The sequence below is a fragment of the Monodon monoceros genome, unplaced genomic scaffold (assembly GCF_005190385.1).
Source record: "Monodon monoceros isolate NGI ecotype Baffin Bay Population unplaced genomic scaffold, NGI_Narwhal_1 Super_Scaffold_7, whole genome shotgun sequence".
NCBI classification, from domain to species: Eukaryota; Metazoa; Chordata; class Mammalia; order Artiodactyla; family Monodontidae; genus Monodon; species Monodon monoceros.
The window spans coordinates 44,186,488-44,201,864 of record NW_021703784.1 but is presented as its reverse complement, the minus strand read 5'-3'; the positions used below and the strand labels follow the sequence as shown (position 1 = coordinate 44,201,864).

At 37.2% G+C, this 15,377-nt stretch overlaps 1 protein-coding gene across 3 annotated transcripts in view; it reads left to right on the top strand.

Moving 5' to 3' along the window:
* Nucleotides 1–6,507, top strand: part of TMEM135 (transmembrane protein 135) — a 243,989-nt gene extending 237,482 nt beyond the window's left edge. For 2 of the 3 annotated variants that reach the window (XM_029206794.1, XM_029206793.1), the window contains 3 exons: nt 989–1,087; nt 1,892–1,959; nt 3,803–4,975. In XM_029206794.1, the coding sequence (XP_029062627.1) occupies nt 989–1,087; nt 1,892–1,959; nt 3,803–3,935 (300 nt within the window). In that variant the 3' untranslated portion in view covers nt 3,936–4,975. Of the gene's footprint in view, nt 1–988; nt 1,088–1,891; nt 1,960–3,802 lie in introns of all 3 variants that reach the window. The other variant, XM_029206795.1, reaches the window with a different exon arrangement.
* The last annotated feature ends 8,870 nt before the right edge of the window (nt 6,508–15,377 follow it).

The window sequence follows — 15,377 nt, the reverse complement described above, 5'->3', positions numbered from 1 at the left end:
CAGAAAACCCATTTCCATGAATTATCCTTTGTTCCATCCATATAAATTTGCTGGAAATTCCCCATACATGTCATGTATTTTCACCCTGTTTGTTACCCCTGCTTTTCGTCTCTTATCTAGTTGTTGATGTTAGGCCTCTTAGAAAGCAGCAGTATTAAAAGTGGGGTCAGCAGACTAGTGCTGGTCTATGAACTGTTCATTACCATACCCGTTCATGACAAGGAAAGGATAGAAATTGAGAGGAAGCATTTGGAAACCTTACAGCAACTCGATGGAGTAATTTGTTTTTTGAATGTAATAGTGAAAATTTGGTTCAATTCTAGTAATTCATTTTTATTGTATTATAAAAGCATCAGGCCATGATAGTTGGAAATTTTGTTTTTTAAAAAGTGGTTCTTCACTGCAGATGGTTTGAGATGCCCACTACTCAATGTAGTCATTTCTGAAATTCTCCTTGGTCCTTTGTCGTAGACAGAGTAGTTGCTCCCTCCTCTGGGGAGCCTATATATATGAGATAAACATAGAAATACATACATACACATGTGATGATCTACATATCTAATCAATATAGATATCTTGTAACCTTATTAGAGTGTGTTAGTTATTTCTTATGCGCTAATTGGGTTTACACCAGTACATGTTTAATGAATGAATGAATAGATCTAACAGAGAAGGGAAGACTTGGGCATTGTACAGACAGCAGTAAAGAATAAATAGCATGAAAGAGGTAGAAATAAAGTGCTGTTGAATTTCACAGAAAAGTATTATTACTGGCATCTGGGGTTTGGGGTGAGTGAATGAGGGAAAGGGAAGGGCTGACACTTAACATGTCAGGGAAGTACCTATGATTTGAGCTCTGAACAGATTGTTAGGATTTTGAAAGGTAGAAAAAATAGTTGTAGATAGGGAACGTATCACTCCACCTTATTGGTAATGCTATTTAAAGTTGTTTTCTTTATAAATCTTGCGCTATGTGCTTGTTTTGCAGACAATGTATTTCAAAGGTATTGAAGCAGGAAAGGTTCCCTATTTTCCCCATGCAGACACTATCATCTATTCCATCTCTACAGCAATTTGCTTCCAGGCAGTAAGTATAACTTTTTCAAATGAGAAGTAGAATTATTTCTGTTTCTAGTGTATATATTAAACCAATGGGGGAAAAATAAGGGCCTGGGAACATTTCCAGTTTTTACATTTTATGCTTTTTTTGTTTTATTAGCAAGATAGCTTGCAAGTTTCAAATCATTAAACATGTTAACTTAGTGGGCTAGGTCATGTTTTATGAACACAACAATTTTTAGGTTTAAATAGAGTGCAATTTTTGTAGGAGAATTATCACTCTAGTACCTTGGCTAGAATGCCCTAACTTAATTTTACTTCAAAAAAAAGATACCATGGGCATAAATATGAATAATTGCTTTTCCCCAGTATTACTCAGGCAGTGAGGATAGGGGTAGAATCTAGTTTAATAGAAGCATCGTTCAATCTCTTTAAATTCTGCAATCACCGTTATTGATGTTAATGGTCTTAGGGCTTTTGCAAAGTTTGGGGGACAGCTTTTATTTGCAGTTTCTCACAGTAATGCTGCCAAGTTGGTAAACTTACTATAACTAGTGAAGTGCCAGCTATCTAATGGGTACCTAGTAAACGCTTCCCAATAATAATAACTATTAACTCAATTATTATTCCATGAGCAATATTCCTATTTGAAGGCATATTTACAAAGATTCTTGAGAGTTATCAACTTAAACATTAATACATGTTTTTGTTACTACTGTCATCACTGTCGTTAAATAGAGCAATAAAAATAGAGGCAAATATGTTCTGTTGCCTAAGACTGCTGATAATATTTGCTGTTTACTAAAAGAAGTCTCAAATTGAATATTCTAAGGCTGTCATGGAAGTTCAGACCTTACGACCATCTTACTGGAAGTTCCTTTTAAGGCTCACCAAGGGCAGGTAAGTGACTGAGATGTTTTAAGTGGTCATAGAAAAAAAGCAATTTCCATAAAAAAGATTTTGAATCTTTTCATTTACTTGAGGGAATATTCTTTCAGTGGTAAAGTAGGTATCTAGCTATAAATCAAATATGACCTAAAATTTAATAAGAATAACATGGGGCATTCTTTTAGTGAACATTATTTTGACTATTTTTTTCCCTATATTATTTTAGACATTTTAAGTGTTCTAGATTAATATGTTGACTTGCAAACTGCTGATAGGTTACTATATAACATTCTTAAGTCTCACTTTTAAAATCTTTAATCTCTTCTTTTTGATTAAAAACATTACACAGATTCATTAGAAATCATGCCTGAACAATTGACTGATTTCCACTTGGGAAAAATAATCATATTCTTTTGCCTGACTTTGTAAGCACACTTTTCTTTGCCTTTACGATCATATTCTTTATTGTTGTGGTTGTTGTTAGCATTTCCTGATTATAATCTAATTCTTTGGGAGGCAGGTTGACCTGATAGAAAGACCATGGGCTTGGGAATTGAACAGACCTAGGTTTGACTGCAGTTCTGATACCCTTAGCTGTGTCACCGGTTGGGAACATTCTTTACCATCATGAGCCTCAAGTTTCTTTCTCTCTTCAATGAAACAGTAATACATTGTGGGAAAATCGAGATGTTTGTGGCAGCCTTTAGGCACCTAGTAGGCATTCAGTAAATAGCAGCTGCCATTAATATTAGTAATAGCGAACAGTTGTATCGTGCTTACTGTGTCCGAGAAATGTTTTTAAGATCCACACATACACACATACAACCTACATATACATACATATGTGTTTAATCCTTAAAGTAGCTCTGTGAGATAGGTACTATTAATATCTTGCTTTTGCAATGTGAGGAAACTGAGGTGCATGCAGAGGTTAAGCGCCTGCCAGAATCACAGAGCTAGGAAAGGACGGCGGAGCTAGGATATGAGCCAGGCGGTCTGACTGCAGAGTTCTTCCTCTTAGCCATGACACTGTGTATCCTCTATATTATTAGTATTTAATCATTTCTTTCTTTGTCATTTAGGTTTCTTTGCACATCAGTGAGTTTAACCAGTTGATTATTTCGGAAGGGAACATACTTTGGGAAGGATCTGAAAATCACATTTATTGGCTCTTGGAATAATGATACTGGCCAATAACTCAAAACTAATTTCACCTGGGTATCTTCCCCAGAAAAGAAAGGCTTATGATCAGGCACAGAGACACAGAAGGTCCATCCTGCACATTAGCTAAAATATATGTCTTTTAAAAATTTTATATCTCTTAGGTGAGGTGATGGATAAAATGAGGGCTGTGTTTTTACTATGTTGTGTCTGTTAGAAATTTGAAAACCTATATGCTGTTTGCCCTTCAGTCACATTTGGATGTATTTTCTGTTGACTGTGAGACGTTAAAATTTCAATTATGAGAGGAATTACGTTTAATACCTTTGCTTGTCAGTAAATGTTAGCGCATTCATTATACATTTAGCTTCTTGTGATTTTATCCATCAGAAAAATCACAATGAACCTGTTTTTCTATTTGACACAATCTAGTGGAAAGGATTCTAGAAGGGTTTGAAATAATGATGGTAATCTCTGGGGTTTCAGTTTGGGGGATTATCATCTTTTTAAAGAAAATACGAGACAGTGAATCTCGAGGAAGAGTATCAAAGTGACTTTTGAATCTGCCATTGAGTCTTTTGCCATGTCAGCATGTTCGGTCTTCCCATCCCATGAAAGATAAGTCAAATGGAGTGAATCATCTTCTTTTATAAACTTCATTAAGTACTTGTTCCCTGTGTCCTCTGTTTTACAGATTTGCCGTTATGAACCGAAAAGTCCTTGATGCTTTTGGTACTGGTGCATCTAAACACTTTCAGGATTTCATCCCTAAGTTGGATCCAAGATACACAGTTGTAACACCAGAGTTGCCCATCGAGTTTTCTTGAAGATGACCGTAACTTATTAATGTGACTTAATGTTTCATGATTTTGTCCTAGAGAGTTAATTATGTTGAACACAAAGAAGGGGGGGCCTGAGCTTGAACGTCAGTGTTATTTCAATGAGAGATGCTCTTTTTTTTTTGTTTTTCTTACCAATCAGAAATACAGAAGCTTTTCAGGAAAGTGTTGCTTAATAATTAAGCTCCCTCTATAGCCAGAATCTCATTCTGGATCACTGTAATGGTTGACATTATGATATATTATTATCGATTAAATTATATCCACAAGGAATATTAAATAATCTATGTAGAAATGTAGTAACAAATAAGAGTATACTTAAAATTACTTTAAAAGATGTTTTACTTCATTCCAATCTAATTCTTGGTTAAAACTAAGAATATTTCTACATTTTAGGATACAAAGGATCACGGGTACATGGATTTGGTCTGTATTTTTTTTTTTTTTAAACTTCTGAATTGGTAACTATAGTAGTGAAATGTTATGGGCATGGAGTAACTCTTCACAGACAGTGCTGCTTTATTTAGTATAGAGCAAATTAATCAGAGAAAGTGGCCATTCTTAACTTCAGGGATGCAAAGACGGGTATCATACTGTTGGGATAAATCCCGTGGTATCCGTGCTCTTTTTCCACTGATACCTTCATCTCTCTCCATGATTAGTTGAGTTGGGTTCTTCGGCAGCCCAGTGAACCTATGTATTAGTGGCAGGTTAGGAGCAAATGGAAATTGACATATCTGATAAAGTTGAAACGTACGTTTTAATCTTTTACAGAAGCATTACACTTGAATATTCAAAAACAAATGAAGTTACTTTTAAACCTCCTGTAGGTTTATTATGTTTGTCTTCATTTATAAGGGCTGAATTCTTCATAGCTAAGTTTGTGTGCTGTTGTCGATTTAGAAGGGATCAAATTCTATGGAACAAAAGTAGTTTGGGCAAGTTTGGCAGTTTGTTCCCTCAGCTGTTTCACCTATACAGATGTTTGACAACTAAAAACATTCTAAAAATCCAGTGGAGGTTTAAAAGTCCACTTCATAATTGGATGCAGGTTCTCTAGCCTCTTTCCAAAAAATCATGATCGTCACTTTTACTCATGTTAGAGCAAAGAAGTGACAAAATGTAGTCACTGCTGATTATGAGTTAGTTCAGGACAGCTTTGATTGAAATATGATCACTCTTTAGAGTTTTTCAGGGACAAGTTATTCTTTTCTAAGTTAATGCAAGGCTTAAGTGGTTGTGATATGTTACATTACAATTAATGTAACATATAGGGATAATGGTATATTTTTTTAATATAATTTTGTTGCTGAAAAGTTTTAGGCTGCTGTAAATTAATTATGCAGTAGAACTTGTGTAGCAGTAAGAATTATAACCCAGACTTTTTAAATGCTTAATCCTCCATATTCAATTTCATCAAGCCTTGTATACTTCTGTTTACATGGAATTCTAACCTTGGTTGTTATGGCAGATTGAAACCAAACAAAAAAAGACAGAGTATCAGCGAGAGCCAGTTTAATTAGGCCAAAATTTTGCAGTGTGATTAGCTTTTTAGGGTCGACTTGTCTATTAGGCAATACTGTTAAAGGATCCTTTTGGCTTCAGACTTCCAAATTGATTAATTCAGTTTTAAGTTTTTATTCACTGGAATCAAAATGATGATTAGTACTGTGTTTACTTTTAAAAATGAAGTATTATAGCAGTGAAGAAAGCACTGCTACTTGCATCTCATTTTCTCTATTCAGAAATCATGTTTATAATATTTTTCCGTCAGTTAAACAGAAAACTTTTTAATCCATAAATTATTGTTTTCATTCATATTAAAAGACTATGAAATTGAAAGACAAATTCTACTGAGGTATGATGAGATTGTTTAGTGAAATTTTACTGGTCAAAAGGTGCATTCCTATGATTTATTTTTTTAACACAAGGTATAGTCATCTTTTATTTTATAGAAAGTATGAAATGAAATAACCATCATGAAGCAGAGTCATACAATGAATGTATAGCTGGAATGAACAGTTAACTACTTTGCAGTGGTGAACAGAAAAGGACAATTTGATTTCATTGGGACAGATTGCAAAGTATCGAGCAAACACAAAGAAACTGTGTTTGTATTCCTGAATTCAATCAAAATGAATGTGTTTCTACCTCTAACTAACCAGGTATGGATTGGCAACTTGGCATCATAAATAAAGTCAAATAGATGTGTCCATTCCAAAACATGTTTTTTAGTCCATTTATACTCCGAAAAAATCCTGTCTATGTTAAGCTTCCTTCCACTAGACCTGATTATATTAAACACTTATTATGCCCTCTTAGTATTTCCTACGTCTTTATATAGACTGAAAAACAGTGCATTGAGGTGCTTAATAGGATTTTGGTTGTTTCCTGTATTGATTAACTATTTCCTGTATTAGTAAAATCCTACAGTTAGTACCAACCAAGTGAAGAAACAAGTTGCATGATAACAAATTGTCTCAATTCTGTTAGATTCTTACCCATTTTTCATCAGATAGTTTAGTCCATTTTATTACCCGTTTCTGAAATAAAACCTTTTGATTCGGTTGTCTTTTTTTTTTTTAATAAATTCTATGATTTCTTCTGTAACTTTTCTTGATCTGTAAACATTGTCATCTCTCAGTTGATGCCTAGTATATTTTTTGCTTTCATTTCTTCTTTAGTCAGTGGTTATTTAATTTAGAATTTTATCTTTTTACTCGTTGCTCTTATTAGATTTTAGAATTTACTTTCTTCTCGAACAAACATGTCTTTCATGACGAAACCCAAATCGGTCAGTTGTCACACAGTGTGTTCTTGTTGAGCTTGCGTATTCATCTTCTTGTAGATTTTGTCTAGGCTAACAATTGATTTAGTTGTTAATGCTGACAAAATTGTTTCTGCTTGTATGTTATCACATTCCTGAGTTTCTAAGTCCTCTGATAATGTCTAGTTAAGGAGAATCAGTTTTCTTTACCTTCAAGGAGCTTCGTCCACTTGCTATGGCACATCCTCCTAGCAGTGGGGGTCAAGTGGCCTCTCAGCAGGGCCAGAGGGGCGTGCCCACTGAGAGCAGTGGCCTGGTGTTTTTGCTGCCTTTGAATCAGAAGTCACCAAGCCCTTAGAGCCCTTGAATTCTCCCTGTGATTTATTTTTACTAGTATAAGTAGAAAGTAATTTGTCAGAGCAACAGAATCTTCTTGCACGGATGCTTTTTGGCTCCACAAAGAGAAAAGTATTCATGTCTGAACTGTGATCTTGCTAACATATCTGATAAACTTTATCATCTCCCCTAACACCTTGACCTGTCGCTGCTTATCTCTTCAGTATTCATTTTCAGTAGACGATTTAGGTAGCTGAAAACGCGTGACCAAGAAGAAGACCTAAGAAAAACAATAAGAAATAACTGTTTTCTGTGGGGCTGGGCTAAGGCTAGCTTAATTGTGGATGCTCAGGAGACTGTTACAGTCGCCGTACCTCTGTGCCTCCTCTTCATAGCCCTTTCCTGCTGGTGCTTTAGCTGGCTCTGCAATTCCTTCCTGTGGAGTTGGCAAGGAAACGAGTGTAGGCACCGAGGTGGCTGTGAGGTCAGCTGTGCCCCGGGGCCCGGAGGCTGTGTGGACTTCCCTCTAGCCAGGGACTTCTCTCTTCCCTTAACTTCAAGATTAAGGCTGTGTGTTCTGTTTCAAGCTGTAGCCTCAGGTGACTTTGTAAAACTTCCATAGTTAGGGAAAGGGTAACTACAAAGAAATGAGACTGACATTGATGTGTGATTTCTGGGTCAGGCGCTTGACCGTGATGTAGCACGTGTCCTAGGACTGCAGCAGGACAGTGCATAGCCTGAAGCTCACAGCTGTGGTGAATAAGAATATGTGCTGTTTTATATTGAGAGAAAAGTGAGTGACTTTTAATTGGAGGAAAGAATTAATATCTGGTAACTGATTTCTTGCTCTTTGATGTGGCCTCTCCCTCCCTTTTCATGCTTCAGTCCCAGCTGTCACCTTTCTCCTCTTTCCCAGCCTTGGAATCTTCATGTCTGGCCTCATGTTACCTCTCTGCACTCCTCGTCCCCGTGCCTCTTGCCTTTCTTCTGCTGGTTGGTGTTATGTTCCAACTATGCTCCTTGAATGTGGGTGCTCCATCGCTCCCTCGGGTGACAGCTGGTCCGGTGGGGCCCCTAGAAGGATCGTGAAAATGGAGTAGACCTTTCTGAGGATGGTGACTTGTGATATGGCTCTGCACTTGTTAGGCAGGAAGGAATGAAGGTTAACTGCAGAGATGTGGAAGGAGATGGACCTCTGTAATGTGGGACCTTTAAATCCAGGACAGTCAGTATTTTCTCAACAACAGCATAACACCACCTGACTTTTGCTGTGGCTACACAGAAGGAGGAAGAACTCATTTCCTGTTGCTTTCTCTATTTTCTTTCCACCTTTACCTCATCCAAATGTGCCCTAAGTGAAATAATACATTGGGCTTTAACCTTAGCCTCTGCAGGCCTGAAAATCCCAGTAATCACACACACACACACACACACACACACACACACACACACACGCACGCACGCACACACGCACGCGCGCACCATCTGGTCCACAGCAGAGGTCTCAGGCGAGGCATAATTTGCACTTCTTCTCCAGATCACAAGCCACTGCAGCTTGCCTGTTCGGTCTTGTGTTCAGTTTGAGATACTCCCACCGCCCCCGCCCATCCTCTGCCTCCACCCCTGCCAAAGCATTCCGACCCTGTCAGAAAACCCCAGACTGCAGGTAATAGGATGTTCCCTGGTCCTAGCACACAGCATAGCGGTCTCAGCATCCCTTCAGGCTTCTACAGGTGGACCTGTGGACCTGTAATGACTGCAGTCCCCCAGGAATGTTACTTTCCTCTGTCGTTTAATTTGGACCAGGCAATTTCTGAGGGCTGTTTCCTCAGTATCTACTAAACTATTTTAGTTATCAAGTAACCCCTTAAATGAATTTTCTTTTTTGGGTGATTTTGGTCCCACAAGAGGACCCTGTGGCTGTGGAGAGAGATTGGTACCCAAGGTCTAAAAAGGTTTAAAGCATGAAGTAATCCTGTTGTTGGTCATTATAGGATGGGGTGCCACAAGGGGTGCGTGAGAAGAGTGTAAGTACACATTTCACGTCTTACATCTTCCCTCCTATTTGTTTCTTTACCACCAGGAAAGCCTGGGCTTTCCTACCACATCTTTGCCATTTATTTCTTCGGTTTGAGTTCTCCAGGGAAAAAATGAAGTCCTTATTTTCCTGTTTGTTTTAGGGAAAGTTGAGACTGGTAAGAGTCTAAAGGAATGTTGTGGAGTCTGTAAGGAAACGAGGTAGCTTCTCCTCTCCTCTCCCCTCAGAAGGGAGCCAGAGGGATTCATTCAAAGTGGGAGTGTTTATGTGTGACCGTTGTACCCTGCAAGACTTGGCGTGGTGAAGAGGCAGTGTGTGAAGGGGGAGGAAAGAGTTTTTTTCTCGGAATTATTAAAGTAGGTGCCAGGTCTGCAGCGTTATTATGAATATAAACCTGACTGGAGGCCAGTGGTCCAACTAGCTGTTAACTAGCGAGGTACTTTGCTTCATCAAAGTATTCGGTGTTTGTGGCATGAATGAATGAATGGCCTTGTGATGCTTAAGAAAGGCAGCAGTTAAGTGGGAAATGTGTTAAAAGTATTAAGGGAGGTTTTATATGAATAAAAATTGTAACTTTCTCCTTTTGAAATTTAATTTGTAATATAGTAGAATCTGCAAAACCCCAGGAAGGAATTCAGTTGCATCTAAATCTGAGTCTGCAGTTTGGGGAAGGCTGTCATTCTCAGGAAAAGCAGTAAGGTTCTCCTAAGACCAAAGAGGGCAGAATAAATCTATAAAACTAGAGGTATACTTGAATCATCTGGGCTTTTTTTTTTTTTTTTTCCTCCATTAGAACTCTTGTTTCACTAGAACTTGGATTCAGGTTCAAAAATGGGATTGCAGTTATTAATTGCTCATCTAATGATTGTTTAATCCTTCTTCCTTGCCGAGAACACTTACTTTGTTTAAGGCGGCAATATGCCCAGCCCCAAGGGGATGGATCTTGATTTTTCTAGGCCTTTCATGTTACTCCTTCTTATCCAGATACTTTTCTGACCTTTCCTCTGAAGATGGTCATATGACCCAGTTTGGGCCAATAAGATGTAGTGGAAAATCTGGGAACCTCTCAGGAAATTTTTTTCTTGCCTGATTAAAGGAAAGCTCTTTTCAACTCCTTTTGTTTTCTCGTTCATAACACTAGTTAATGGCATCTGGATCTGTGGCAGCGGTCTTGCAAACATGAGGTAAAAAGTAAAAAGATGAAAACCCACCACATTAAAGGTGTCACAGCTGAAAAATGGAAAGAACCTGCCTCCCAGATGCCATTCGAGCCACCGAATCAATGCCAGTAACCACATACCTCTGAGCATTTTGAGCAAACAAACCTCCATCTCTTAAGGCTGTACTAGGCAAGGATTCTGTTACTTTGCAGTTGAAAACATTTCTAATTGACACATTCCAATCCTATATAGATCAGGCCTCAGATTCATTTCCCAGGGTATGCCTCCCTCCCTTGACTTAGAATGTTCCCTTTTCCTCCCCTACTCCACTTCTGCATGTGTTCTGAAATATTCAGTCTCCTCCTCTTTGAAAGTTTGGCTGATCTTTTATCCCCGTCTCTCTGAAGCAGTTTGCTAACACTGCACCTAGAGCACATTCCATTTTCGATTAGCTGTGTACTCACCTGTTGCTCCTTTATATTCTGGCGTATATTTGAAGGGCAGAACCCACGGCTTATCCCCATCTCGGTGCCTAAATCAGGCCTCTATATGGGGGTTATAGGGAGGAGTTAGAGTGGGAGGTGGCGGTCCCAGCAGCTGCCTGTTGAATATATGCTACCTCTGTGGAGTCTGCAGACTAAAAAGCTACCCTTAGTCCTCCTGTAAAAGTCTGGAAAATATTATCCTTACAAATGATTTTGTAAATACTCCAGGAAATTGTCTTCTATTACCATTCCAGCAGCTATTGGAGCCAGTTTGGCTTCAGGTCTTAGAGAAATGATTTGTCATCTGTTTCATTTGTCTGCTTTTTCCTGACAGAGCTGGAATTTTGGATTGTTCCACACTTGAAAACGCCAAATCCGAACCAGAGTTAGGGCAGGACTCAAGGCTCTTCCTTCCCACTAATTTTACAGGGTAAAAATTCACAGGCAGTTTCCTAGAATTACACTTTGCGTCTGGCTTTTTAATAGCATATTACGATTACTTTTTCCCTGTCACAGAGAGGATATTTGAGAGGGAAAAGCTTGGAATCACTCTTATCAGTACAGGCAGGGCCCTAACAGATAGCTTCTCTGATACTTATGTTTTTAGGGGGAAAATAAGGCAACTAAAATGTATGAGGTGCCCCTGATATATAGCAGATTGTTTACATCTCATGCAAACCTCACAACCTAATAATAGATATTATTAGTTCTGTTTTACCAGTGAAAGAACTGGTAATTTGCCCAAAGTGGCAGTACTGGAATTTGAGCTCAGATCTTCCAGAGTTGAAAGTTTAAGTTTTGTTTTGTTTGTTTTTCTCAGAACATAACCGTACCTCCCAAGAGGTGGTATCTTCACTCCCCTCTGTTAAAAGTAATCATATAACATCGTAATAAAGATCTTGCCTCCAAAAATTGTTTTGACATTTACTTTCAGAACAGAAACTGGAAATATTATCTCACTCAAAAAAACTAAAAGACCTGATAATGTATATAAAACAGCAGTTTTCAGACATCAAGCAGTGCAGGGCAGTGATCCCTGAGAGAAGGAAAACAAATGAATTGAGTCCTGTGATGGCCCTAGCTGATGCTTGGAGAGAGATTCCAGTTTCCAGCTTAGGAAGGGAGCACCACAGCAGAGCCCAGAGGTCTCCCTGAGCTGAGGAAACAGACCTGGGAGTCCAAAGAGGCCAAAGTGGTTGAAGCTCCTAGGGTAGAATACAAGAGAGGAGCGAGCTGCACAGAAAGAACGCATAAAGATATAGAGAGGGTCCCCTTGAGACTTCAGCTGAGTACTTCTGTTTGCGTGGGACGAAGCTACTGAGGCTGGAGGAAGAACCACCTGAAAGGAGCGGAGGGAATAATCACTGACGTTCACACAAAGCGGTTAATAGTTTGTGTTCTTGCTTGCCAGAGTGGAAAACTTTGTAATTCTCAAAGGGCACTAGATAGGAAAGTCAGAAAAGTATTACTTCAGTAGGAGAGCAACATTAACCCTGGACTAAAAGCTCCAAAGTTTCTGGTTTCTAAAACAGTTTCTGTGTAACTGTCTCCTAGAACAAAGTACAAGACTATAGGTATACAAATATTTTGCATATGCAACAAGGTAAAAACTCAAAATGTTTGGCATCCAATAAAAAAGAATTGTCAGGCATGCAAAAAGCCAGAACTTACAAAACCCATAAGTGAAGGAGATAAAAGAGATCCAGAAATGACACAAATTATAGAAATATTATTTGTACAAAAGGACATTGTAACTGTATGCCATGTATCAAGAAGGTAGTGGTCCGGAAGTAGAGGCAAGATTGAGCATGTTAATTAGAGCTACAGAAGATATAAAAAGGACCAGAAAATATAAGAGATGAAAATATGCAATGTCTGAGATTTTAAAAAACAAAACCCCACACTGGGTGAGATTAACAGTAGATTAGACAGCAAAAGAAAAGATTTTAAAACTTGAAAACATAGCAGGAGAAACTATCTCAAATTATTTAGAGTGAAATATGACTGGAAAAAAAGTGGACAGAGCTTTAGTGAGCTATGAATCAACTTCAAGCAGTCTGATGTACGTACAGTTGGAGTCCTCAAGGGAGAAGAGATGGGTGTGAGGGTGGAAGGGGAAAAGAAAAAAATATTTTGTATTTTCATATTTCTTCAGGTCATTTGGAGACAGGGGCCAACAGTTCTTCAAATTTGATGAAAATTACAAACCCACAGGTCCAAGAAGTTCAATGAACTCCAAGGACAAGAAACATGAAAAGGATCACACCAAGGCACATCTTAAATCAAATTGCTTTAAGCCAGTGATTTAAAAAAAATATCTTAGCACATCCAGATAGGGGAAAAGGACATGTCACATACAAAGGAGCTCAAATAAAAATGACAGGAAACTTCTCATTGAAAACCATGGGAACCAGAAGACAGTGGAGCAACATCTTTAATATAGTAAAAGGAAAAAGATAGACTAAAACCTGTCAGCCTAGAATTCTATATGCAGTGAAAATATCTTTTCAAACAACAAAGGCAAAATAAAGACTTTTTCAAACATCCAAAAGCTGAATAAATACATCACCAGTAGACCTGCATTACAAGAAATGGTTTTAAAAGTCTTTCAAACATATAAAATAATACTGTGTGAAAATATGGTAAATATGTGGCTAAATACTAAAGCTCTCTTTTTTTGTTATTAAATCTATTTAAAAGATAATTGCTGAAGACAGTAATAGTACCCATTTATCGTGGAGTTTATAACACATTTCAAAATAAAACATACAACAATTACACAAAGTTTAGGAAGGGGAAAATGGAAGTATAGTATGGTAATATTTTCATGCTATACATGAAGTGGTAAAATATTACTTGAAGGAAAACTGTGATAAGTTAAAGATGTATAAGCCCTAAGGTAATTCTCCTCACCCCCCAAAAGTGTTCTAGCTAATAATGCAACAACAAAATACAGTGGAATCATCAGTAAGTATTCAGTTTATCCAAAAGGAGGAAGAAAAAGGAAGGACAAGGGAACAAAGAAGAAGACAAATAGCAAGATAATAGATGTAAGCTCAACCATATCAATAATCACATTGATTGTAAATGGTCTAAACACCCAATAAAAAGGCAGAGATTGTCACATTGAATAAAAGAAGGCAAGGCCCAACTGTATGTTATTTTCTCAAAACCCACTTTAGGTATAAAGACACTAGGCTTAAAGTATAGAGAAATATATAATAACAATAAGTTAAAGAAAGCAGGTGTACTATAGTAGTAGTAAATAAAGTAGATTTTGCTTGAGAGCTTGAGAATACTACCAAGATTAAGGATTAAGATGGTTGTCTATAATGATAAAGAGGTCAGTTCAACAAGAGGAAATTAGAATCCTAAATATATGCGTAACAACTAATAAATATGTGAGGAAAAGGCTAATAGAACTACAGTGGGAAATAACCAACTCACAAATACAGTTAGATTTTCAACACCTTCAATAATTGTTAAAACACGTAGACAGAAAATCAGTAAGTATTTAGAAGACTTGAAAAACACTATCAACCATCTTGACTTAATTGACCCTGATAGAGCACTCCACCCAATAACAGCACTACACACATTGTTTTCATGTGCATTCAGAGCATTTCCAATGGAGACCATATTCTGGGATGTAAAGCAAGTCATAATAAATAAAGGGTTCAAACCATACAAAAGTATGTTCTCTGGCAAAAGAAGAAAATTAGAAATCAATAACATATCTGGAAAATCCCCAAATATCTGGAAACTAAACAACATGCTTCTAATTTAAAAAAGTAATAATAAATTAGAAATATATTGGCCTGAATGAAAATGAAAACACAATACATTAAAATTCATTAGATACAGATTAGACAATCAATCCTAGAGGAAAATTTATAACAATAGTTGCCTATATTAAAATAGAAGAAAATTCTCATATCAATGATTTTACCTTCCACCTTAAGAAACCAGAAAAAAGCAAATTAAACCCAAAGTAAGCAGGAAAAGAGGAAGTAATAAGGATAATGTCAGAAATCAATGAAATAAAAATTTAAAACAAGAGAAAATAAAACCAAAAGCTGGTTCTTTGAGAAAAATCAATAAAATTGATAAACCTCTAGCCAAACAGAATGGAAAAAAAAAAAAAAAAGCAACACAGGACTATCAGGAATAAGAGAGAGATCATCACCATAGATACTTCAGAAATGAAAAGTGTAATCACTGACTATTATAAACAACTTTATTCCAATAACTTTGACAATTTAGATGAAATGGACAAATTCTTCAAAAGATACAAATTAACAAAGCTCATGCAAGAAGGACTAGATAATCTGAATAACACTGTATTTATTAAAGAAATGGAATTTTTAGTTAAAAGCCTTCCCACAAACAAAACTCTAGGACCAGCTGGGTTCACTGGTGAGATCCACCAAACATCTAAAGAAGACATAACACCAATTCTGTACACACTTTCAGAAAGTTAAAGAGGAGGGGAAACTTCCCATCTAATTGTATCAGGTCAGTATCTTCCTGATACCAGAATCAGGCAAAGAAATTACAAGAAAAGAAAACTAAAGTCCAACATGCCTCCTGAACATATGGAGGCATATGACAAAAAATTTTAAACAAAATATTAGCAAAGTGAAC